This window comes from Penicillium longicatenatum (assembly GCF_028827895.1).
Source record: "Penicillium longicatenatum strain IBT 33135 chromosome Unknown contig_6_segment0_segment0, whole genome shotgun sequence".
Taxonomy (NCBI): domain Eukaryota; kingdom Fungi; phylum Ascomycota; class Eurotiomycetes; order Eurotiales; family Aspergillaceae; genus Penicillium; species Penicillium longicatenatum.
In genome coordinates this window covers 1,062,147-1,085,908 of record NW_026643123.1, presented here as the reverse complement: position 1 = coordinate 1,085,908, position 23,762 = coordinate 1,062,147, and the positions used below count along the sequence as shown (strand labels likewise).

Genomic DNA, 23,762 nt, shown 5'->3' with positions numbered 1-23,762 from the left:
AGACGGCGAAGTAGGATACTGAAGAGGTCAGCCTTTTCTCTTTTTCATAATTATCAAAAACGAGACGGAGAGGTCGATGGAATCACCGGTGATAATCAACTATCTATATCTAATGAGATGGAATGGTGAGTGATATGCCTATGTGGCCTGCCCAGGTGTTAACGTTGTTGGTGTATTGGACTCGTGGCTCGTCACATCACCTGATGAGGCTGAGCTGCCTGAGCACTTTTCGCTGCACCGCACCGAGAGAAAAAAAGCCGCCATTTGCGGCCCCTAAATTCGACTCAACGATCAAAATCCTCGATATGTTACATGGCAATGTCAGCGAATTACAATGCATCCTTTTCTGGCTCAAATGAAGGGGTTCAGATTGGAGTCAACAATGGCAGTCTCAATACAGGAGGGACGTACCACCTAGCAGGTATGCTCAAAAAAACTGAATGTTGGACTTGAGGGAATTCCTAACTAACATCGCATGCCTTTCACAGAGCAATTCCAAGCCTTCAACACTCAAGGTGGGGCTGTCTTCAGTGGCAATATCACGGCAAACCGGGACGTGAACATCAGTAAAAGCCTCCGTCTATAACAGCTAGTTCCGAACTCTAACCTATCAAACCTACCAGCTCATATCAACGAAATTCGACCAATAGCTCAGTCACTTTATACGTCTTTATTCAGTTCATCTGAACTTTTCAATCAGATTCGAAACGAGCTTGGCCTTTTTGTGTCCATCCTTAACGTGACCGAAGAACACACCCAGAGGGCTCATGCGAAAAGTAACCATTTTACAGAGCTAAAAGACACTTTGGACAACTGTAATGGTGTTCTGCATGATCTTTCAAAGTTGAAAGATCACTTCGATACTGTCGGTCCTCAAACTCAGGTCACCTGGGAAAGAATGGGCTGGGCCGAAGTTGAAATAGCAGACATTAGATCAAGGCTTTCGGTATACATTAACGTGCTAAACGTTCTGAACACTCAGATTATACAGTGAGCTCCGCGAATATCATGTACCATGCAATTATGGTAACTAATTCCTGTTAAGATCCTCGCAGGATAATGTGGAACGGATGCTGAAAGCTTTCATGAACGAGATTCGCACTGGCAGACGCGAATCATCCATTATTTCAATTGTCTCCACTGGATCGCTTTCAGAAAGTGAGGAAGTGGAATGGAGACAACTTCGCAAGGAGCTACAAAGTATCGGGATTACCCCAGAGATATTCTCCTTGAACCGTGACTTCATTCACACCACCTTGCGTGCTTTATCACAGGGCGAGTTTGGAAATCTCGGTAACCTACCAACAGTAGATGAAGACGTCTCCACACCGGCCGGTTTTTTTAGCCCTGGCCCCAATGCCCCCGAAATCTCTTTCACTCCACGCCCATCATCACAGGACGACTACTCATCGTCTCAAGATCCCATGTCTCTTCCAAAACCGACTCCTAGCATCTATTACCAACCTCAGAAAAACCAACGAATATCGGACGTATTGCTGACGTTTTGGCGGCTCACCTGAGGAACCAATTATTTCCCAGTATTCCTAACTGGGGGAAAGACTTGTATCACAATTCCGGATTTCATGCCCGCCCACTGTCCGAAGCTCCAGGGTTTATTTTGGGGAATCAACCTATATCTCTATCCCAGACCACGCTCTCTCCGAGGGCTTCTCAGACGAGCCTGGATGAGCTCGACAAAGCAGATATGGCGAATGGTGAGAGAACCAATTCCTTAGCTTTAATGATGGTTACCTCAAGGACACTCCAACAACAGTGGCATGTCGATGAGATTCCCCACAATGAAGCGAAAAATCTCCGATATTTATCATGATGAGCTTTACAATCCTTCCATCACGGCTGCGCCGATAAGTAAGTCTGTGGGTCAGAACATGATGGCTCCTCGCAACACCATCCTCGACCAACTGCAGGCTGGAAATCAGGGCCACCTACCTACCGAGTCTAGATTTCCTGTCACGTGGAGACCACCTGGAATTCCCAATGCCGCATTCCAAGGCCAGGGTACACCATCCGAGGCTCCGGACGTTTCTACAGGAGCTGAAGCCGTGTCCATATCCCAGTATGGGTTTGAGCATGATAGCATGCAAAACAATACATCGCCTTCATTAGTACCACGAAATGACTACGAAATCGCTGGTGCGGATAGCGATGACCCTTTTCAGGATGTAGCCGTGCAAGAAGGGATGTTTTCTTTGCAAGATATAAATAATACATCTGTCAACTATGCAAAACACAGGATCCACCGAGGCGGCCGGTTTCACCCAATCAATTGCGACGACGCTGCGCTGGGCAAACTAACATCCTCAGATAACCCGAAATCAGAAGGTGTTAAACTGCTCAATCGTGCTATTTCCAGGTACGATCGTGCTGGTCTCGGGTGCAATCGTTGTTTGCAGGTATTGTGAAGCATTTCGAGTTCGATAGTCCCACCTCCCGCCAGTTCAACGAAGTCAGCTCTGGAGTCAGCAAATCAGTCGGTTTATATCCATTAACCGCGATGACGCTGTGCCGGGCAGTCTCCCATCTTCAGATAAACCGGGATCAGATGATGAATCGTTTACTCGTGCTATCCCCGGGTTATCTTGAAGCAATTTCAGTTCGACATTCCTACCTCCCGCCACCCGAATGTAGTCGGCTCTGGATTGAGCAAGTTATTCAGTTCATCCCCATCAACCGCGAAGAAACTGCGCTGGACGAAACCACAACTTTGAATAATTTGGAGCCAAACGATGTTGAAGAGCTGCTGAAGGAAGGTTTTCTAGAAACGACCTCTATTGATACATGGAGCAGCTGCTCTTGGTCATGGCGTTCTTTTGGGCGGGACTTATATCTTGAGGCGCTGTCAACCCTACATCTGAAAGTCAACCCTACATCTGAAACTAAGGCGAATTACAATTTAGAGTTTGCGTCAGCCCTGGAGAGGGAACAGGCAGTTTGTTCTTAATTTCGAAAGCGTAACTCTAAACTAAATGCTGCTGAATGCCTATAAAAACTACCACTGTTCAAACTCCACCAGCTACAGCTTCTAGAAGCTACCAGCAGCACCTCCAGCAATCACACCCGAGTTTGAGTTTCAGTGGCAAATTATGCAGGCGGTGATCTGTGAAAGCTGCAGTTAGTGGGGTTTGAATACTGATGGTAATATAGGTATTTAGTAGCATCTCTCTGGAAATGTTGCTTTTGGATATACAAGATTGAACGAACGCCCAATTTCCTTTGGCGCAAATATGTAGTACCTGTGAACAAGGGTAGAAAGTGATCGTAGTTAGGAATTATGTAAACAACATCAGCAGGCGGTAAGTCTGGTCGGATGGATATCTATTATGATATCTGCGGGGTGGGCTAGACTTCGAGATGAGCAGCCCAACCCTACTACGCTAACAAGATAACCCTGTGTGCCTAGAGCTAGGCCCACCGAGAGAGGTCGTACGTGAACGGGTTTTGATCATTGTATCTACATGTTTCTAAATCATAGGTTCTCTTATCAAAGTGGTTGGAACCAGCTGGCAAACATTCAACATTCAAAGGTTGATGACAAAACGCCGTTAGTGGAGCCGAGAAATTCTTGGCATCTTCCCGCCCAACTCCCCATCCAATGTTCAAACCGACAGCCTTTAAGTTTGAAACAAGGGCCCTTCCTTCAGCAACATCAGTACAAGGGAGTGTGAAATTACCGATCCTTGTAGTTGACTCGCAGTGCACCACAGTTGCGCTTGTGAGGCGATACCAGAAATCAACCAATCAAAACGGAAAAATACTTGCTAGTGGGACCATCCGTGTCCAGCCCAAGTTAATCTGATCCAGTATCAGTGTCAGCTACCTGGGCATGCAATCTACATATTACCATGACACAAAAAAACACACCTAATCTTAAGGCCCTTGGCCGGCCTTCAGGGGTAAGTCGATCTTCGCGAGGCCATCAGCCACAGCGTCGCCTAGCACTGTGGCGGTCACTTAATAAGACAGGGACTAACAAGATTCAAGTCTCTGAACGCGCCCATTGCAGCTTTCACTATGGCCGTGCTTCTTTGCACGTACTGTTTTAGTTCTATTCGTACCGCAAGGCAGGATGCTCAGGTTCAATCACCGGCTACATCGAAGCGGGCATCACGGGTAGATAAGGATTCGTCGTGGGTTCAGCAGGCTCTTGAGGAGAGTCAGGCGGACAAAGGGGGGAAGAGGTGATTTATGAAAGGTTATAATTATGGTTCCATGGTTGAGGAATGCCTGGGTTTGTATATTATCTTTCTGATTGTTTCTGACTCAATGGTGATATGAATTAAGATCAAATCGAACATGCATATCCTGAGGGATTATCTCACATACTTGATCTGACCTTTTCATGATTTCGGTGACCCATGTTTCTCACTCGAATGCAGTTGTAGGCATGGAGCTATTGCACAACTCTACGACCAAGACAGTGAGATCTTTATCGGATTACGCCGACTTCTAAGACAACCTTTTCACGGAATTTGTCTGGCTTGTTTTGCTGCACTTCCGTCACCTGACTTATGGAGTGCACTGTTGCTCCATGCATCGACATTGTATGTCAGATTGATTGATTGCACAAGAATTATCACATGAGGCTTTCAATGGTAAGAGTCATGAGACATTTGAGATAATTCTAAATACGTGGGATTTGCTCTTTAATGTTTGGAATAATATCAAATTTGAATGTAGAATAATAAAGTCGATAAGCGACAACAAAACTTCATCTTCGTGATTGATCAGAATTTTCAGTGTATTTGCGATCATGCCCCAGGAGTCTAAGTGTATAACAACCTGGTTCAATATTGATAAAAAATCATCATAATAATCGTGAAGAGAAGTATGTAGGGGGCAGTCATGTATGAAAGAAGCAGCAGGATTATGCTCCGCTTCCAATACAATCATGTAGTATGAGTATTTAAGCCAACAGATGGAGACGCGATCTGATTATCGGGTCTTCAACCGAAGGTTTGACAACGCGTTTTCCTGGGTTTCTGTAGGAATCAGAAGTGGCGTCTTTGTGTTGTGTTGGCTTCGCATGAGTAGCCACATGGTATACGGATGTGTTGCAGCAATGTCAATTGCGGTCCTGGAGTTCAAACATCAAAATCCCAGGTCGCTTGTTGCGACTGACAAGTGTGTGGAAGAAGGAGGAAAAACGAAGCGAAGAAAATTATGGTTGGGAAGTAGTCACGTGGTGATTATCTTATCTTAGCGTAGACCCACTTCAAGTGATACCAGTTGACGACTGAGTTCAGGATAGATTGGGAGACTTATTCACTTTTGTCTTTTTTTCAATTCAATACTGCTCGATCCTTGTGTCTGAATCATTTGTGTGAGCTAAATACGCGGGGCTGAAACCGCAGAAATGGTGGGCAGTGTTGCCACGATAGAAGTACTTTGCAACTATTCAGCTGTCATAATATTGCTAATTCTAATCAACATAGATGCCAACTTCCTAGTACGTGAGCAATACCTCCGAATCATGCATCCTCTATGGCATCAACGCCTTGATGGTGGCGCTCCGAATTCATAACGGGAACCCACCGCTTCAGCTCCAACAACCGATTGATGACCAACACCAACCACACCACACCACATTGACAATCTTCGGTAGTATTCACCTCGTTGAGGTCAGGCTTTCGCTGGTAATTTCATTGAATCAAATTGCACTGTGTGAAATTTCCCCGTCGCCATGATAGATCATACAAGTTTCACCGAGCTTCGGACCGAGAGGAACCTAATTCCTACATACCTCACGGTACCCATATTTTTCCCCATGGGGAACCTCCGCACTCCTTCTACATTTAAAGAACATGGTTCCAATGCCAGAATGACCCAATCCATCGAATCATCTATTGCGCTTCTTCGCTGTCCACGTCGCCATGGATCGCACTATTTCAAATGAGTCCCTCGAGGCTGAGAAGATTGCTCCAAGTCACATCGAAATTGCCCAAGAAAGTGAAACGAAGCAAAACATACACCAAGAGCAAAACTTAACCGCAAGAGAGCAATGGAGCAAACTCTGGTTGGCTATCAAAGCCAACCGTCGCTTTTGCTGGTGGACCTTGTACACTATGCTTCTTACGTTCGGTTATGGCTATGACTCAGGGCTCTCGGGAACCGCCATTGCATTTCCCGCCTTCCGTCAATACTATGGAAATTATTACACGGACGGCAAGGAATGGGTTATCCCCGCTTTATGGCAGTCTCTTTGGAATGCAGCATCGACTATTGGACAAGTGTTTGGCGGGTACGCTGCCGGTCAATTTGCAGATGTAATAGGTCGCAAGAAGCTATTGTTTACTGCCGTGATTATCTCTCTCTGCTCATCCTTTGCATTGGTTTTCGCACCCAGTCTGCCTGTTCTTTTCGTGTCGAAGCTTCTCCTTGGTCTCGCGGTTGGACTATCAACGGTTCTTCCGCCGCTTTATGTGACGGAGAATGCACCGACCAATTTGCGCAGTACGGCCTCATCTCTCACTAACGTCATTATTGTTTTCGGATACTTTTGTTCATCGATCACGGGCTATGGAGCCTCTAGCATCTCTGGAAACTGGTCTTTCCGGCTTGCTTTTCTCATGACTTTCGTCATTCCAGGCATCTACCTCTGCGGTCTTCCTTTCCTTCCTGAAAGCCCGGTGTGGTATATGAAGAAAGGCCGTGAGGCTGACGCGCGCAAGGCCATCCTTCGATTATATGGACCTAAATCTGATGTTGAAGGCTACATTCAAGCCATCAAACTCGAGCTAAGACAACTTGAAAGCGAGGAGTCTGCGGGTGGACAGACAAGCTGGAAAAGCATTTTCTCTAAAGAGCACCGATCTCGCACCTTCGTCGCAGTTCTTGGTCTTCAATCCCAGAATTTCAGCGGTGGCTACTTCGCCAACACCTATCAAACCTACTACTTCGAATTAATTGGCCAAACAAACTCCTTCCAACTGACAGCAATCTCATCTACCCTCCAACTGTTCTCCAATGTCGTCGCCGTTTTCTTGTCTGATGTAATTCCCCGTCGCAAGGGTCTTATTGGCGGTGGCACGTTTCTCATGTTCTGGTCTGTTATTATTGCGGGCGTATCAATCGCGCCGACGTCTAATACCTCGGCCAATATTGCGCTGCTCGCATTCATGATAACCTGGTCGATGCTCTATACCGCGACTGTGGGATGCTATGGGTGGGCTGTGGCTCAGGAGACGGCTGCACAGGCCACGCGTCCGAAGACTATTGCGTTTGTGCTTGTCTGCCAGCAGCTTACAGCACTGCTACTCTCTTCTGTCTTCCCCTATTTCATCAATCCCAATGAGTTGAACTGGGGTGGCAGAGTTATGTTTTTGTTTGTTGGCGCGGAGCTCTTCATTATGGTTGGGCTTTATTTCTTCCAGCCTGAGACGAAAAACAGGTCATACCCGGATATTGATGCGCTCTACGCTCATGAAGTTCCTCCGCGCAAGTTTAAGGAATTTATCATTGTGGAGGATCAGGTTGTGAAGAAGCCAGATACCAGCTACTTCCTTGATTGGGTTCTGAGGAGAGAACAGATGGACGTATAAAGGCAATACTGAATATGTAGAAAGAGAGAATATCTCACACAAAACCGTTCTATAGACCACCTGTAGCACACAGCGCTGCTGCGAGTAGTTATGTATGCAATCATTCTGCAAAATCAAGGTGAGACGAATGGACCTTGTCTTCAGAGCTCTCTGCTTGAGATAGCCCTCGAAGAGCCTCCTCGGCCATCTTCTCACGTTCCTCTTCTGTCGCATCGTACCAGTGAACAGCAACATGAGCATCGTCACCAAACAAAGCACCAATCTCCTCGAGAGCTCGTCCCTTCGTTTCTGGGAAGAAAAGGTAGATCACCCCAATATAGAACAAGGACGGAACAATCAGAACCAAGTAGAACTTCCAGCCAATCTTGGCCAGACCCACAGGCGCAGCGACCAGAGTGACTTCCGAAGCGAGGTAGAAGAATGCAATACCCAGCGCAACACCCTGAGTCCGCAGGTGATTCGGGAATATCTCGGCGATGTAGATATACTGCGTAGCATCCATAAAGAAACACCACCAGAAGCAATAAAAGAAGACGAAGAACACAGCAGCGTGTAGTCCGGCTGCGTTGTCCGTTCCGAGGTATTGGGCACAGAGCGCACACAAGAAGATCAGACAGCCAACACAACCAATGGACCCAATGAGCAGGAAGTTTCGGCGTCCATAACGGTCGACGTAGAGTGCTGTCCACGTATTTCCAATCAAAGTGAAACTGGCCCAGCACGCATAAAGCAGAAGTGGCACGGGATCCTCGAATCCAATACTCTCGTAGATCAAAACACCATAGTTCGTAATGATGAAAATCCCCAGAAACTGATCTCCCCACATCAACGCACACGCCACAAACGCCCGGCGCCGATTAGCAGGAGTCCTCAAGATCTCAAACCACCTCGTCTGAATAGACCGATCAAGTTCAAACTGCTTCTCAATCAAAAAGAATTCCTGTCTTGCGTTCACGGTATCTCGCTGCAGGCGCGTCACAACGGACAAGGCTTTCTCCCGCGATCCCTGCTGCAACAACCACCTCGGCGACTCAGGAACAAACGGACTCCCGACCAACACGATAAGCGGGAAAAGCACCTGAACCGCCAAAGGGAACCTCCAAGAGAATTGAACCGCCGAATCACTGTCTTTAATATGATAGCATGCATACCCAAGCCAGGCCGCAATCGAATACCCAACCGCATACATAATCCCCGTAATAGCAACCATCGCACCCCTGGTCTCGGCAGTAGCAATCTCAGCTTGATAAGTCGGTACAATACAGGCTAAAGCACCTGATCCGATCCCCGCGACCAAACGCGCAACGATAAACATCGCGATGTCGACTGTGCCTGCGCACAAGGCACCACCCACGACCAGAACAACTAGTCCAAACTGCATGGTCCATTTTCGTCCGAAGTAGTCGCCGGCCCAGGCTTGAAATATACAGCCTATTATCGCACCGGCGGAGTTCACGCCGTTTAGAGCGCCGATTATGTTGGTTGTGTGGTCGTATCCTTGTGTACCTTGTGGGGCTAGATTGAAGTATTTGTAGAAGTTTGGTTGACCGACTGTTGTGCCTATTATTGCTAGGCCGTAGGCACTGGAGATTGTGCCTATAGCCACGTATGTGACTATCCAGAAGCTGTAGGTGTTTATTTGGAATTTGTTTGGCATTGTGACTGAGCAATGCATCGAGGCGGGAGGGGGAGGGAAAGTGGGGGTTGAACGGAAATAAGTAGTAAGGATATACTGTCAATAAAGATCTACATCTATGTTTTCCTTGATGGTTGTTATTATCCGGTTGACGTGCTGTTGCCGGTGGAATAGTATACTAAGCATCGGGATTTGTTTAAAGTTTGGTCTGGGGTTGATGCGGGGAAGACTATCAATGACTTCATTGTTTGCCTCGGTTTAGTCGATTTGTTCCCTCTTCTTCGGCAATCAGTGTAAGACTTATAGGCTGTATGCATTTCAATGTTTGTATGATGTGGCTGGGTTTAGTATCAAGCTGCAGACTGGTGAGAAGTGAAGCTTTTCAAGCTCCCTCTCCGTTCCCGCCATCCGACTATCTATTCACTCATGTAAATGCAAATTTCTTCGGTCTATTTCCTTGGCTTCAGGAGTTCTTCCTTCTTGGGTAGCTGCTCAGAACGCATTCTCCTCAAGCCGCCTCAATAAAATCAGATACAACACCCTTTACTCATTCCTCCGCAGGACATTCCTATTCAAATGCTCCGAAGAGGAAGACGGAATCCCAGCAAGATGAAGCGTTAGTTCCAAGTCACCACAAATGCTACGCAAAACGTGAGACACCCCAGCTTCACCAGCAATAGCAAGCCCATAAACATACGGCCGACCAATAAGAACCATCTTCGCACCGAGCGCCAATGCTCTAGCAATATCAGCCCCAGTTCTCACCCCAGAATCAAAGATAACTTCTAGCCGATCCCCAACAGCGTCCACAATCTCAGGAAGGACATCAAGAGACCCGATTCCTCCATCCTGCTGACGACCTCCATGATTAGAAACCACAATGCCCTGAACACCAGCTTCCACAGCCTGTTCCGCATCTCGAACGGTCTGAATCCCCTTCAGAACAATCGGTCCATCCCAATGTTCTTTGAGAAATGCCAAATCTTCCCAAGAATGGCTGGTGCCCGGGAAAATAGTTCGAGTCCATTCCGCCGCCGCGGTTCCCATATCATCCTCCACATCCTTACCATGCCGTTCCCGAAACTGGCGCCGAAAAACAGGATCCGAAAAACCCAGCTCCACGCCGATATTATCCGGGCGCAGGAAAGGGTTAAATGCATTTTTAAGGTCTGATGGACGCCAACCAAGAATGTACGTGTCAAGCGTAACTACAAGTACGCTACACCCCGATTGCTTGGCTCTTTGCAGAAGACTCCTCGTTATGTCATTGTGCTCGTTTGACGGCCAATAGAGCTGGAACCAGCGTGTACTCGTGGAATCAACATTCGCAATATCTTCAATGCTGGTCGATGAAGCCGAGCTGAGAATGTACGGAACGTTCTCCTTGGATGCTGCGGCGGCTGTTGCGATTTCACCGTCGCGGTGAAAGATGCGTTGTACGCCTACCGGTGCAAAGGCGATGGGGTATTTGTATTCTTGACCGAAAAGTGTGGTTTTAAGGTTGGGGAAGTCTGCTTTGACTAGTCGACTTGGAACGATACTCCATTTGCGGAATGCTGCTCGGTTGTTGTCGTCTGTTTCGCGGACGCCGGCTGAGCCCCATACATAGCCAAAGCTTTCGGCGGGTAGGGTTTCTTTGGCTGCTGTTTCCCAGTCGAGTGGGTTGAAGCTAATTGGCGGTTTTATATTCTGGAGCCCGTTTGCATACACTTCGTTTTCGTAGGTGTGTGGCTTAGATGGCGGCATTATCTGGGATTGAAGGGATATGCTGCTGAATAGAGAGAACCAGATTGACTCTTTGGTCGATTCGAGTAGTATTTTCAATGGGGAAGTATCCCATACTCGTCCGAGAAGACGTCTGGAAATACCGGACCCAGAAATTGCCGTCGGGATGCCGGCGTCCACCATGATACCACTTATACGTCATATCGTTCCTGGTGCTGCAAGCTGAGCCATGGAAAAGGAAACATGCGTGTTGAAATGGAATAAACAAACATAGCACTTAACATTGAGCTTTAGAGTCCTATTATTTTTCAATTTTGACCCAAAAGAACCACAGTCATGCTACTCATGCTCATGCATCCGGCATCTACTAGACACACGTCGAAGATAACGGTGGACCATGCGCTCGAGCACTGAATGATTGGTTTCTCGTTTCCGATTTCTCACCGACCAAAAAACTACGTTCTATCAAGCTATGTCGCTACAATGCCGCTGCATTGACACTCAATCCCCGCTGTGCTCGGAGAGATCTCGGTGAATTCCCCGCGATCGCGGATTCGCGGAGTAGATCATGTCCTGCAGCGGAACGGGCACTTCCCAGGTTCCTCCGAGCCTTCATTACAATAAACACTGGACAATTAATGGGATTGTGTCGGGGAAACATAGCAGAATATAAAATGGTCTCCTTTAGGAGAGACTAGCCGATGCATACTTCTTTTTCTATCGATTTATACAATCTTCTGTGGCTTGATCAAAATGGGTCCTCAGCAAGTGGAAAAGGCTTGGTGGAAAGAGGCCATCGTCTACCAAATCTACCCAGCCAGCTTCTTAGACAGCAACGGTGATGGCCTCGGCGATGTCCGCGGAATCATCAGCAAGGTGCCTTACATCAAGTCTCTCGGCATAAATACAATCTGGCTCTCACCCATCTATGCCTCGCCTCAAAAAGACATGGGATACGATGTCTCCGACTACCGCTCTATCCACGCGCCCTACGGTACAGTCGAAGACGTCCAAGAGCTCATAGACTTACTCCATGCAAATGAAATGCGGCTTTTAATGGACCTGGTCGTGAACCACACCAGCGATGAACACGCCTGGTTCAAAGAATCCCGCAGCTCAAAGACAAATGCTAAGCGCGACTGGTATATCTGGCGGGACCCGAAATATGACGCACAGGGCCAAAGAAAAGAACCTAATAACTGGGCTTCTATCTTTGGTGGATCGGCCTGGCAATTCGACGAGCATTCAGGCCAATATTACCTCGCTCTCTTCCTTCCCAGCCAGCCAGATCTGAACTGGGAAAGTGAAGATATGCGCAAAGCAGCACACGACGATATGCATTTCTGGCTCGATCGAGGCGTGGACGGATTCCGCATCGACAGCATGAACTTAATGTCCAAACACCCCGATCTACCCGATGCGAAAGTCATAAATGACGAGCCATACCAAAGCGGCGCGGAATATTTCGCTTCAGGCCCAAGGATGCATGATTATATCCGTGAGATGAGAACGGAGGTCTTCGACAAGTACGATATCATGACAGTTGGCGAGCTGGGATTTACTAAAGATGAAAACTCAGTCCGTGAATACGTTGCCAAAGACCGACATGAACTCAACATGCTGTTCACGGGCGATATAGTCGATATGGATTTCGGTGTTGATGGGAAATATGGCCGAGACGATTTCCATCCGAGGAAGATTCGGCATCTGACGAATTTGTGGCAGACTGCTATGCCTATATTCGAGGGCTGGAATACTATTTATCTCGATAACCATGATAGCGGTCGCTCGATTACTCGGTACGCATCTGACTCACCTGAGTACCGGTCTTCTTCGGCTAAGATGCTTGCGACCTATTTGACCACGTTGGGCGGAACGCCGTTTCTACTTGCGGGTCAAGAGATCGGAATGGCTAATCTTGGGAAGGAGTATGGAGCTGAAGCGTATATCGATGTTGAAGGGAAGAATTATTATAACAAGGTTTTGAAGGCGAGGGGAGATGATGTAAATCGGATGGGGGATGTGCTGAGGGAGTTGCAGCTCAAGGCGCGTGATCATGGACGACTGCCTATGCAGTGGGATGGTTCGGCAAATGCGGGCTTTACGACTGGGGCTGAACCGTGGATGGTTGTTAATAAGGACTATACGGAGTGGAATGTTGAGAGTCAAGTTGGTGATCCCGGGAGTGTGATGGGGTATTGGAAGGAGATGATTGCTTTAAGGAAGAACATGGCAGATTTGTTTGTTTATGGGTCCTATGTTGCCATCTCGGAGAAAGAGACTGGGGAGATGGTGCTTGGGTATGAGCGGGCTTGTCAGGGTCAGAAGGCTGTTGTGCTCCTCAACTTCTCTGATGCGGAGCAAAAATTGGTTGCAAAGCGATTGGAGCATCCTTCGCTTTTGGTTTCAAGCCAGGGAGATTTGTGCGGCAATAAAGAAGTTGTGCTTCAACCTTTTGGGGCCGTGGTTTTGTATAGTGGATAAATGTTATTTTCCTTGACGACTCAATTTGGTACATTGAAATCACTTTCCCAGATCACGATTTAAAAAACGCGTTATACATCAATTGACCAGTGATCAGCTTGTGGTCTAGATCTCAATTGCAGGCTCGTCTTATCAAAATGGCCAAATTTGAGTCATGTTCTTTGATTTTCGAGTGTGTTGGATGTGTCGGTAGGCCTCTCATTGATTTTCGGAAAGAGCATGATTAGAGTAAACATAATCCTTGACTTTACTGGTGTACTTCGACTGGGTTTTTCAGCAGTTTGTGAGATTCCAGGACTTGTACATCTTTTATCAAGTTGATTTCTTCAATTCATACCGCATATTTCTGATTTTCTTCACGTGATCAGCAATTCAGGTTGTGTAGTGTAATGGCTATCACTCCAGATTCTGATTCTGGCGATCCCGGTTCGATCCCGGGCACGACCTTTTTTGCCGCATGAAGAAGCACTGGACCCCCTAGTTCGCTGTATGTGCTCCGAAAAGGAGCGAGTCTCTGCTCGGGAATTGTTGGAGGACCGTCTTGCAGGTCGGGGATGTCCTCACTCGGCTTGCTAGTCCACTGCTTTTGCTATATTTGCTTTCTAGAACAGTACAATTTTTTGTACTTGTACGCAGTCAATCGACCGTAAGGCTGATGATAATAAAAGCTACAGAGGGCATGACAGGTTGCATGACTAATGCCAAGTGGGAATAAAGAGTACTTGCATGGAAACGAAATCTGGGTAGTATGTACAATAGGATATGTAAAAGCCATGCGAAATAGGTGGAAAGGACTTTGAGAGAAACGCTTCAAAATCAGGAGCATCTTGATCGCAGGCAAAAGCACAAGACCTCTGGGTATGTGCTATCTGTTCCAAGTCCTCGGACTGGTAGATATTTTTGTAATGCAAGGCCTAAAGCCTACTCGCTGAAGAATTCACCAACTGGAAGCAATAGACGGCTTCCATTTCTATACAAATCGCAAGGTGAAAGGGAGTGTTGAGTAGCGGTAAGAAAGGCACACTGTTTATGTGCACGTGATTTTGAGGATGAACGTGAGTTGAAATGCCTTTCTATATCTTTGACAGGTCTTTGTCATTAGATCATGCTAGACGCATCAGTCTGTTTCGCTATTTCACCCTCGTGTTGAAAGTTATGGATGACCATCCGAAGGTACTCATAGGTGAGCATTGTCGTCATGGCAGCCGGAACAGCCCGGAAAAGGTTGACGCCAATTCCAGAATAGAATGCACGCCATCCTTCTTCCTTCAAGATAGTCTGGCAGGTGCGGATCATTCCGGAGTAGCGGGGACTGAGAGGCATTCCATCAGAGGAAGATGCTAAGGGTCGGCCACGATCATGGGGGTGTTTCAAGCCACCACGGAAAGCGATTTCTTCGTGTGATGGGGCTGGAATTGTGCGCTGCTGTGTTTGCAGTCGAGTTCGTAGAACCTCGTGGGGATAGGTGATGGTGCTTGCACAGACCTTGCTGAGGAAGGTAGCGAGTGAGATACCCACCCAGTGTGAGCTTCCTGTATCTGGGTGCTCTCCGATGCCGTATCCGGTGAAGGCCATTTTCAGATACTCGTAAAGTGGAAACTGGATGGCCACGTGGGTGAGGCCAAGAAGAGCGGGTGTCAGGCCAGAGTAGAACGAGCGAATGCCCTCGACTTGATACATCTTGCGAGCAGCATCCCATGTACCTGAATACTGCCATGGGGCTCGTGCCCCTTCGTGGTTCTGCTTGAGGCTCTGCGACATGAGCCTTGTCTTGATAACCCAGATGGGATTTGTCACAATCGTCGAACAGGCACCAGCGGTAATCGAGGCATAACCGCGAGATAACCACCAACTGTCTAAGACGGGCGTTAGAGAATTGTTATCCGATGTAGACCAAAGAACCGAACCAACCTGTTTGTTCATAAAAGTATTCGCGAGATCGGTCATAAACAGCCAGGTAGACCGCCCATGTCGGAAGATATCCCATGAGCATCGGACCAAGTCCTTGATAAAGACCACGGATACCATCTTCTCGTATGATCACCTTTCCGGTGCCAAACATGCCTCTGTACAGTGTTTTTGTTTGCATGGCTGGCCCGCTCCGTCGGGCAAAGCCTCCCTGGGCCTGCAGCTTGGTCTTGATAACATCGAGAGGGCATGTCACAATTCCTGAAGCCACACCTGCAGCACCACCACAAAATGGGGCGACCCAGAAATTTGGAATACGGGTGGACAAAATTTCCAACCGCTTGATGAGCTCGGAGTTCGACGATGTACCGGCGACAGGCACGTGGGGAGCGGGGGTGGCAGCATTATCTATCTGGGAGCTCTGCGACTGCTCGGAGGGATTGCTGGCAGCTCCAGAGCTGCTTCTGTCATCGGGGCGCATCGTATAAGGTTGACAGGCGCTCAAACTTGTCTATCCGTCTTGATCACCGAGGGATCCCGGACTCGAGCATATCGGTGCTCGATCCGGAACCCTAAAGCCGGTTTAAACTCGTTGTGAAAGGGGGGTGAGAGAATGTATCAAAGTGTTGAAGGATGGAATGAGTAAGAATTGGGGTTCAACCGAGGAAAGTTTTCTGGAGCCGATGGTTACCGAACGGTTCTGAATGCGATACCCTATGATGTCGAAGCACGGACTCGGCCGGGGCGGGGATTATAATTTCTACTTGGCAAGCAAGTGGCCAGTGAGCGAACGGTTGGAAATCGCTAGCACCGCGTTCCGATAAACGAGAAGGGTAAGAGAGTGAGGGTTAGAGAGAGGTAGAGTTCGAGATAATGACATGGGGAATTGAGTGGTGCGAGGTGGAGTCACTGATTGGCATTCGTCTCCGCGGTGGCCTCAGGCACACGTGCATTCAAGTCACCTGACTATTTGTCACATGATTTATATGAATGCCTCAGGTCTTAGTATTGCCATTTACAGACTAGCGCCTCCAGCTTCCGTTTTGCACAACCTCCATCGGGTCATCTCGTGTTCAACCGGACCGCCCTTTCCAATCTTCCCTCATTCCCCAGAGCCTTTGGATACCCGGTATTCAAGATGTCTGCCCCTTCGATCACCAACTACATCGTCAAGCGCCCATGGCTCAAGCGCTGGATGACCCCTCTGGCCAATTGGTACACTGATGCCGCCGGCTACAGGAAGCTTGGACTGAAGTAATTATCGCCCCCTCCTCGCCAATACCTTTTCCTTCGAGCGATTTAGGACGACCGGGATATCCGCATCATACACAGTATCAGGACGGCTGCAGCCTGCCGCTGGCATTGTCAATGGCGCTCCATCGCAATTGCTACATCCCGGTCATCCGGAGATCGCTCCCGGAGACTTTTCGTTCACCATGGTTGCTAACCCACCCCCAGGTTCGACGACCTCATCCCCGAGGAGAGCGAGGTTGTCCAGAAGGCCATCAAGCGTTTGCCTTCCAAGGAGGCCTACGACCGTGTCTTCCGCATTCGCCGCGCATTCCAGGTTCGTCCAACCCCCTTCCCCAGCTTTCGACATCAAACCGCTAATGGATATCGCAATCGCAGTGCTCCATTTCCCACACTCTTCTTCCCCCCAACGAGCAGATCAAGCCCCACGAGGTAGGTTCTCCCTGTCCGAATTTCACCATCCCCGCAATCCGACTCCGTATTGGCCAATCCCGTTGCAAGGATTTGTCACATATGATCGAAGACCCTGAACACCCATCGAGTCCCCTCGGCCAAGTAAATACTAATCACCTGGACTATTTAGGACGTTGAGTACCTCAGCCCCATCATCCGCGAGATCGAGAAGGAGAACAAGGAGCGTGATGACCTCGACAACCTCGTCGTCCGCAAGTAAACGCACCCGGCCATCACTTGCCTGCCCTGCGATTCTATGACGAAAAACCGGTGAAATTATAAGTGCTATGGGGTTGTTTTCGTTTGATAGACCTTCAATTTTTGCGATGGATACGGACCAGCCGTAGATGGTGGTTCCTGGATAATCCTATGTGTGTACTGATACTGTACAAATCGATCTTCTTTGTTCTGCCTTAATACTCAGAATCTGCAATCTTTGTCATGCGCTCAATTTGCTTATCCAGTAGCCCTGAATGGCTCAAGAGCCAGTCAGTGCTTGCGCTCTTGCATCTGTCCACAGGTCGCGCACCTGGGGTGCCAACCTTAGACCTGGGCTCGAGCATGTCATTCAACTCAGAGTCCTTGATCCGGAGAGAAGATAAAGAAAGACATGTCAATTCCCGATTCTGTTCTTCGGTTGAGCTGAAAATGCCACAACTCGAAGTTTCGTCGCCAAAAAGCATTCGGGTCAGCTCAATGACTCAAGGATATACGTCACTTAGCTGGCTCGTATTGCGGTCCGTTTCTTCCAACATTCATGAAACTTGAAGTCATACTGGGTCTAGGGTACCCCATGCATGGATTAGGACCTTGTTATAACTTAGCATAGCCAAGTATGGTAGTAGCCTAGTGTATTATAGCCCCCATCCCCCAATGCTTACTGGATCATCCATGCATGTGCCTCATACGGAAAGTATTGAAAATCCACTAAACTGTATGGCTTTAATCCATTAATGGCAATGCTGACTGTTTTATTGACTAAGATTAGGTGGCAACGTTAGCTGTTTACTGACGAACGAAGTATATCAACCTGGGATATTGACCTAAAGAGGTATCTGTTTCATGCTAAAGATATACACTGGGGCAAATGTATTGACGATCTACGCATCCAATTGTACAATCTATACGTTTATGGATGGAAACCTGAAGATCTTGAATCTGACATCCCGATTGATGTGAGGCTTCAGTCTACCTATGTGATTCTATAGGGTTAAATAGCGAGAAAATTTCCCAATAGTTCGAATATCATCAACACAAGCAACTCAGTCAATTCAATCTACTACCAATCCATCAACCAATCAATCAACCGATCTACCGATCATTCAACTCCAATATCAAAATGCAGTTCATCACTGTCTTCATTGCTACCCTGGCCGCTGTTGCCTCTGCCTCTCCCTCCGAACGGGCTGAGAAGCGCTCCTGCGTCGCCAGTACGTCACACACTTCAAGACTGTGATCCATTCGCTAACAATGCACTCTAGACTACGAAGTTGCTTGTACCTCTGGCGGCAACCCCTGCTGCGATGGCTGGCAGTGCGTTGGTGCCACTGAGTGGAACGCTGGTGTCTGCATCCCCAACTACTAAGGACGCCGAAGAAAGGATCTAATATTTGTGCGGGCATAAATTGAAATCCGAGATATTTCTTTCTGTCTTAATTCTTTGCTTCACCCTTTATATCCAGTAAACAAGTGTTTGTATGTTGAGACATTGTAAAGCAACCCAGTTTATACTTCGTAGTCGACGACCTCATCACCCAGTCAGAACAGCGACATCAACATCCTCGATCCGCCACATATACCACATAAAAAGACTTCTATACGGTGCAAACTTTGCTGCCAACTCTAGCATATCCTTTTCCGCCATATACTTAAACTTACCACCACCCTTGCCTTTCAACTTACTTACATCTCGACCCACAAACGACGCACAGCCCCGTCTTCAGGATGTCAGTTCATAACTCAAAATACTTGATCCACAGGGTAAGAGAACTTACTGCACTCCCAAATCCCCAATGGAGAAAACATCAGTTCGCTTCAGCGCAAACATCGCAAACATCTCCACTGACCATTTCCCCAACCCACGAACAGCAATCAACATCTCAACAAGTTCCTCGTCACTAGCCTTGGCCAATTTCTGTGCACTTAGCTCCCCACTCGCGAACTTCTCCGCCAGTCCCTGTATATACTCCGCTTTGCGTTGGGATAATCCCGCCGTCCGCAGAGTGGGGATATCGCATTTTGCAACCTCCTCCGGTAAAGGGAATCGCGAGCGCGAGCCAGCTTCATTAGGCTCAATCTGGAACAGCGCCAGGAATTTATTGCGGATGGACTTTGCTGCGGCGCCGGAGACTTGTTGTCCGATTATACTGCTCGTCAGGCTATTGAAGGGATCAATTTTCTCGGCAAGGCCTTCTGGCGAGAAGAGCGGGCATGGATGCTGCTCTATCACGGGCTTGAGACGTGGGTCTGTCGCTATTAGATGCGCTACTGCTTGCTCAAGCAGTGTGCCTGTTGTAGCTGCTGGGCGGGGGAGCCCTGTCTTTGAGGGGGAGGCATCTTCTGGGCGGGCTGGGTAGGCGGCTACTGAGGAGCCGTGGGGTGTGAGGAGGGTTGCGTTTGTTCGGTGGGGGTCGACTGGACGGTCGAGGGGGGTGGTGTGTGAAGTCTGTTGTTTGCAGGGCGGTTAGTAGCTGGGTCCTGTGTCGAATTGTCGAGTGCTGGTGGTTCAGGAGACCAGTATGAGCTCCCTGAGGTTTTGGAGGCCTTGACGGTGGCTTTTGGAGCTGCTTTCTTGGTTGGTGAGACCTTGCGGGGCTTTGTGACTGCGTTATTCTTCACCCTGGTCATTTTGGGTGCGGAGCTTTGCACTGGTGCCATGATCGTTGGGGTGGAACCCAATCGGGCAGATCGCCTCAGCGCCATGTTTAAGAGTTGGGGTTGTATGACTCTGTAAAATCTGTAGAGAAAGGGGTGAGGAGGAAGTTCATCGAGGACCGTCCCCGGATTCTAGGCTCCCGGCTGACGCATGCCAAGCAAGAGCCCCATTGCAGCCTACAATCAGCCCCTCCGCGCATATTTGGAAGATACAAGTACAAAATCAGCTTAAATGGTATATGATTATAGAACTTTTCTCGTGAGGTTTTAATTTTTCAATTAACTTTCGGTGTCCTCAAGAGTATCTTGTAAACTCATTCCAAGGGTTCTGTGTTCTTGCTGCCAATATACTTCCAAGCCGGTGTCCATCCATGAACGGATGTATATAACGTTGCAATCACGATCTCATTGACATCAGTTGAGGTCCATTTGCTTTAACTCCTGGGGTCGTGATGCATGGGCCAAAAGCGTTGACAAATGCACGTAAATCTACATTTTTCTCCCCGGTGATGCTTTCAAATCTTGAAAGAGCTGTCTCGGTACTTCTCTTCAGGGTTTCAATGGTCTCCCATGTCTCTTCAAGCGCACCAGTACGTCGATACAAATCAAGAATCTGTTCTTTGACGTTGACAGCCAGCGGTCTTCCACCAGCTTGTCGGAAAATCCCCATGATAATCTTCTCGGCCGTTGAATCACGATGACAGCAAACGATGAGTGGATATGATAGCTTCCCCTCATCCAGATCTTCACAGAATCCCTTTTGTGATATATAATGTTCATCCTGCAGGCTCTGATAATCATCTCGTACTTGATACCATCGACCGAGAGAAGTGCTAAGCTGGAATAATTCTTCGATCGGCCAGTTTGCAGTTGAAAAGAACTGCATCATCCGAATAATCATTTCGAACAAGGCTCCGGTCTTACCATCAGCCATTGCCATATATCCTTTTGTGGACGGACATTTTCCTTTAATCTTCCAGTCTATATTCCAGCTTTGGCCTATTGAAAGCTTTCTCGATCCATCTAGAAATATTCTAATTAGTTGATGGCTTGGGTCCGGATGAACGAGAAGTCGATTGGTGGCTCTGGATACCATGTAGGTGGCACTGTTGATACATAGAGCTGAGCCGAAGACTTGATTAGCTGTAGCGAACCCTCGTCGCAGGTTGGATGCATCCTGGATGTCATCGAGTATCAGGGATGAGTTGTGGAGGTCGTCTACAACGCCTTTGATGGTGTCTAACTGGTCGTTCGGGAGCTCAAACCATATGTTCAAAGCGTCGATGAACCTTGCGCGCATATTATTTGACGGGAGGGACTCCATGTAGTGCACTGGATCCACTAAAGCAGAAATGTCACCGCTTGTATCGTTTGTGGGAGTTATACTGCTGAGATCTTAGGGGCTCATATCTCCACTTTCGTCCTGAGTAGTAGCTATCGTGATTTCTTTCACATCCAGTTGGGAGTGAACCTTGTATCTTTCGCAAGTAGCGCTCCAAACATGATGACCCCCAATAAGAAGATCAAGCATGGCAAGAAATATGCGCACGTTCGCTGGGGCATTTTGGAGTGGCCGTAAAACTTGGTTCGATAGGAGTTGATATTTTGTCTCATCGTCCAGAATTGCGATCTTCAACTTTTCTCTGGCTTCTTCCTCGGAACTGCCCTCTTTTTCCATTATGACTTGGATCAAGTTTGCCACTCTTTTATCTCCATTTCTTTTAAACTCCCAGCTAAAGTAATCGTTTGTGTTGGCGATGATTCTTTCGGCAACCTCCAGAATGTGATTTATTCCTTTCTTCTCGGCGTCTGATAACCTAAATCCAAGAGAAAATTCGAGGACACCGAGAGTGGCTCTTTATTCGAATTAGAACGGATGGTTCTTTTACAGCATGGCGCACCAGACATACCTTGTCCCCTTGTTAACAAGTTGTCGAGAAAGCTGCTCTTCCAAGCCAAGTGGCAGATCCTTCTTTTCCTCGGATTTGATCGGGTGAGTCCAGTTGTCTAAAATCCGCTTGACCAAGGCCTTCCACCCATCTCCATATTTGGCATTAAATCCAGCGGCCAGCTTCAATGCCGACCGCTGCTCCTTTGAGCTGCGTTTTAACTTGTGAGTATGGTGTCCTTGGGCGGTACGCAGAATCAAAACCAGTATGCGCTGGAATTCCTCTGCTTTTTGCATTTCACCTTTTTCAATCATGTCTTTCTCTTGAATTAGCTTTGTTCTTTGATTTACAGTAATACAATTGGGCGAAATACATACCATCATAGATCGAACCTAGTTCCAGTACCATAGTGACTGTATCTAACCTCTTGGGTACACATTCGGGGAACAAAAGACTAGTTGCGTACCCGATACAAGAGTTCAACTTGCAGGGCAGGCCTGGCTGCCAATGACCCACTGCTGACGTGATTTCGAAATGAGAAAGCCTTGCTGATTCGACTGTCTGCGCATTCAACTTGTGGATGCGACTAGGTAACGTCGTAAAAATACCGCATTTTTGGAGCTGATCTTCATCTAGGGGCTCAGAGTGAATGAAAGCGGTTGTGTCAGGTTTGGTGGATTGATCTGAAGAGCGCGATTTGGCACTCAAGGCTTTCGGGAGTTTAATTGTCATTTGCATGGCGACTCAATGATTCCTCTCTTCGAAAGGATATATGATGGTGGAAGTTTGCCATGCTGACTGGGGCATTTTATAAGTTCACTTTATTTGCTTTTCTGTCGTTTCTCTATTCACTGTTCGTCCGTATTCGGCTGCAGGCTCGTCACTCGCCTTCAAGCTGATAGCCTCGACTGAAAACCTTTTTCTGGTATAATGTTTCACAGTGATAAAAACCATACTATATTGGGTGCCACGAAAAAATAAATTCAATATTATATTGAAGGTAACAAGGCGCAGGCTGCATAGTGAATATCGGTAAACAAATCATATGTACGAAGGAACCGATCATATGATTACACGAAGTTCTCGCTAGTTGCGCCTTAACAAATTGGGAAAAGCCTATTTTTAATAGCTCGACTTTATATCCCATAGTAGGCGAAAGAAAAGGAGATTCTGCGGCATGAATATTGATTGTTGCTTTTTATGGGGTTCGTCACTTGAAAAGGGGTAAAGGGTGCTGAAGTGGATTCATCCAGCCGTCGAAAAGCTTGCGATAAAACATTTTCTTGAACTAGAACGACAAACCTTGAAAGCTGGTGAAACAAGGATATAAAGGGGCGAAGGCTCTCCTATAGTCTACAGTCCCCAATTTGACCACCTGGGCACCGCTCTCGCATTCCTGATCACTCCAGTCTGTCCCTACATTACACAACCACATGCAAGGTAGTTACTTGCAAATTGCTTTGTCACTCTACCTTGGGCTCTCGAAGTCAACTGGAATGTTCTACCGGATATCAGATCGGTGGCCTAAAGACGCTATACAATTTTTAGACGAAAGGATTCTTGCCAATATCACATCGACACAAGTGCCAGGAACGCTCACACCAGCGAAACACAGTCTGTCATTTCAAAATTCTCATCTCTGCCTCGAGCTTGGCTACTCTTTTACAACTGGGAAAACCGCCTTTTATATGAATAACCAGATCATCAAGTTCTTTGGCCATCAAAAAGCTCAAAAACTCAATCATATCAGAAAGCTAGCCCCTTTTCAACCATGAGGCATTTTAATCAGCTCTATATCAATGCCTTCTTTGCTTGAATAAATATTGATCCTCAGACAACTTCTATATCCATTTTCAAATTCGACCGTCAAAGTGGAACATGATGGTAGTCCGCACACCAATCAAACCACCGAATTCAAGCGACCGTTATCACCCGAACCAAGTATAAAGAATCCAAATCCCACCTCCTAAACGAATAGAGCCC

At 47.5% G+C, this 23,762-nt stretch overlaps 12 protein-coding genes across 12 annotated transcripts; 5 read left to right on the top strand and 7 right to left on the bottom strand.

The window, feature by feature from the left end:
- Nucleotides 1-318: 318 nt before the first annotated feature.
- Nucleotides 319-2,962, top strand: N7484_008613 (uncharacterized protein; the record flags this gene model as incomplete). The annotated part of the gene is made up of 7 exons (XM_057119000.1): nucleotides 319-421; nucleotides 489-566; nucleotides 624-990; nucleotides 1,046-1,490; nucleotides 1,649-1,715; nucleotides 1,759-2,374; nucleotides 2,443-2,962. 7 exons carry the CDS (start codon nucleotides 319-321, stop codon nucleotides 2,960-2,962), a joined length of 2,196 nt encoding a protein of 731 aa, XP_056968555.1.
- A 2,527-nt stretch (nucleotides 2,963-5,489) lies between these two features.
- On the bottom strand, nucleotides 5,490-5,824 carry N7484_008612 (uncharacterized protein; the record flags this gene model as incomplete). The annotated part of the gene is made up of 2 exons (XM_057118999.1): nucleotides 5,490-5,651; nucleotides 5,762-5,824. The coding sequence occupies 2 exons, from the start codon at nucleotides 5,822-5,824 to the stop codon at nucleotides 5,490-5,492; spliced, it is 225 nt and encodes a 74-aa protein (XP_056968554.1).
- Nucleotides 5,825-5,891: 67 nt separating this feature from the next.
- N7484_008611 (uncharacterized protein) lies at nucleotides 5,892-7,559 on the top strand (the record flags this gene model as incomplete). Its single annotated transcript, XM_057118998.1, has 1 exon — nucleotides 5,892-7,559. One exon carries the CDS (start codon nucleotides 5,892-5,894, stop codon nucleotides 7,557-7,559), a length of 1,668 nt encoding a protein of 555 aa, XP_056968553.1.
- A 100-nt stretch (nucleotides 7,560-7,659) lies between these two features.
- N7484_008610 (MFS transporter) lies at nucleotides 7,660-9,216 on the bottom strand (the record flags this gene model as incomplete). The annotated part of the gene is made up of 1 exon (XM_057118997.1): nucleotides 7,660-9,216. The coding sequence occupies one exon, from the start codon at nucleotides 9,214-9,216 to the stop codon at nucleotides 7,660-7,662; it is 1,557 nt and encodes a 518-aa protein (XP_056968552.1).
- Nucleotides 9,217-9,738: 522 nt separating this feature from the next.
- N7484_008609 (lactate 2-monooxygenase) lies at nucleotides 9,739-10,941 on the bottom strand (the record flags this gene model as incomplete). The annotated part of the gene is made up of 1 exon (XM_057118996.1): nucleotides 9,739-10,941. The coding sequence occupies one exon, from the start codon at nucleotides 10,939-10,941 to the stop codon at nucleotides 9,739-9,741; it is 1,203 nt and encodes a 400-aa protein (XP_056968551.1).
- A 732-nt stretch (nucleotides 10,942-11,673) lies between these two features.
- Nucleotides 11,674-13,404, top strand: N7484_008608 (alpha-glucosidase; the record flags this gene model as incomplete). The annotated part of the gene is made up of 1 exon (XM_057118995.1): nucleotides 11,674-13,404. The coding sequence occupies one exon, from the start codon at nucleotides 11,674-11,676 to the stop codon at nucleotides 13,402-13,404; it is 1,731 nt and encodes a 576-aa protein (XP_056968550.1).
- Nucleotides 13,405-14,502: 1,098 nt separating this feature from the next.
- On the bottom strand, nucleotides 14,503-15,793 carry N7484_008607 (uncharacterized protein; the record flags this gene model as incomplete). Its single annotated transcript, XM_057118994.1, has 2 exons — nucleotides 14,503-15,260; nucleotides 15,316-15,793. 2 exons carry the CDS (start codon nucleotides 15,791-15,793, stop codon nucleotides 14,503-14,505), a joined length of 1,236 nt encoding a protein of 411 aa, XP_056968549.1.
- Nucleotides 15,794-16,370: 577 nt separating this feature from the next.
- On the top strand, nucleotides 16,371-17,264 carry N7484_008606 (ubiquinol--cytochrome-c reductase subunit 7). Its single transcript, XM_057118993.1, has 4 exons — nucleotides 16,371-16,566; nucleotides 16,771-16,879; nucleotides 16,942-16,995; nucleotides 17,147-17,264. Exons 1-4 carry the CDS (start codon nucleotides 16,451-16,453, stop codon nucleotides 17,234-17,236), a joined length of 369 nt encoding a protein of 122 aa, XP_056968548.1. The 5' UTR covers nucleotides 16,371-16,450; the 3' UTR covers nucleotides 17,237-17,264.
- A 1,091-nt stretch (nucleotides 17,265-18,355) lies between these two features.
- On the top strand, nucleotides 18,356-18,601 carry N7484_008605 (uncharacterized protein; the record flags this gene model as incomplete). The annotated part of the gene is made up of 2 exons (XM_057118992.1): nucleotides 18,356-18,446; nucleotides 18,498-18,601. 2 exons carry the CDS (start codon nucleotides 18,356-18,358, stop codon nucleotides 18,599-18,601), a joined length of 195 nt encoding a protein of 64 aa, XP_056968547.1.
- A 165-nt stretch (nucleotides 18,602-18,766) lies between these two features.
- alkA (DNA-3-methyladenine glycosylase II) lies at nucleotides 18,767-19,938 on the bottom strand (the record flags this gene model as incomplete). Its single annotated transcript, XM_057118991.1, has 3 exons — nucleotides 18,767-18,953; nucleotides 19,011-19,681; nucleotides 19,786-19,938. 3 exons carry the CDS (start codon nucleotides 19,936-19,938, stop codon nucleotides 18,767-18,769), a joined length of 1,011 nt encoding a protein of 336 aa, XP_056968546.1.
- Nucleotides 19,939-20,287: 349 nt separating this feature from the next.
- Nucleotides 20,288-20,824, bottom strand: N7484_008603 (uncharacterized protein; the record flags this gene model as incomplete). Its single annotated transcript, XM_057118990.1, has 1 exon — nucleotides 20,288-20,824. The coding sequence occupies one exon, from the start codon at nucleotides 20,822-20,824 to the stop codon at nucleotides 20,288-20,290; it is 537 nt and encodes a 178-aa protein (XP_056968545.1).
- Nucleotides 20,825-21,286: 462 nt separating this feature from the next.
- N7484_008602 (geranylgeranyl pyrophosphate synthase) lies at nucleotides 21,287-22,187 on the bottom strand (the record flags this gene model as incomplete). Its single annotated transcript, XM_057118989.1, has 3 exons — nucleotides 21,287-21,707; nucleotides 21,801-22,101; nucleotides 22,157-22,187. The coding sequence occupies 3 exons, from the start codon at nucleotides 22,185-22,187 to the stop codon at nucleotides 21,287-21,289; spliced, it is 753 nt and encodes a 250-aa protein (XP_056968544.1).
- Between the last annotated feature and the right edge of the window lie 1,575 nt (nucleotides 22,188-23,762).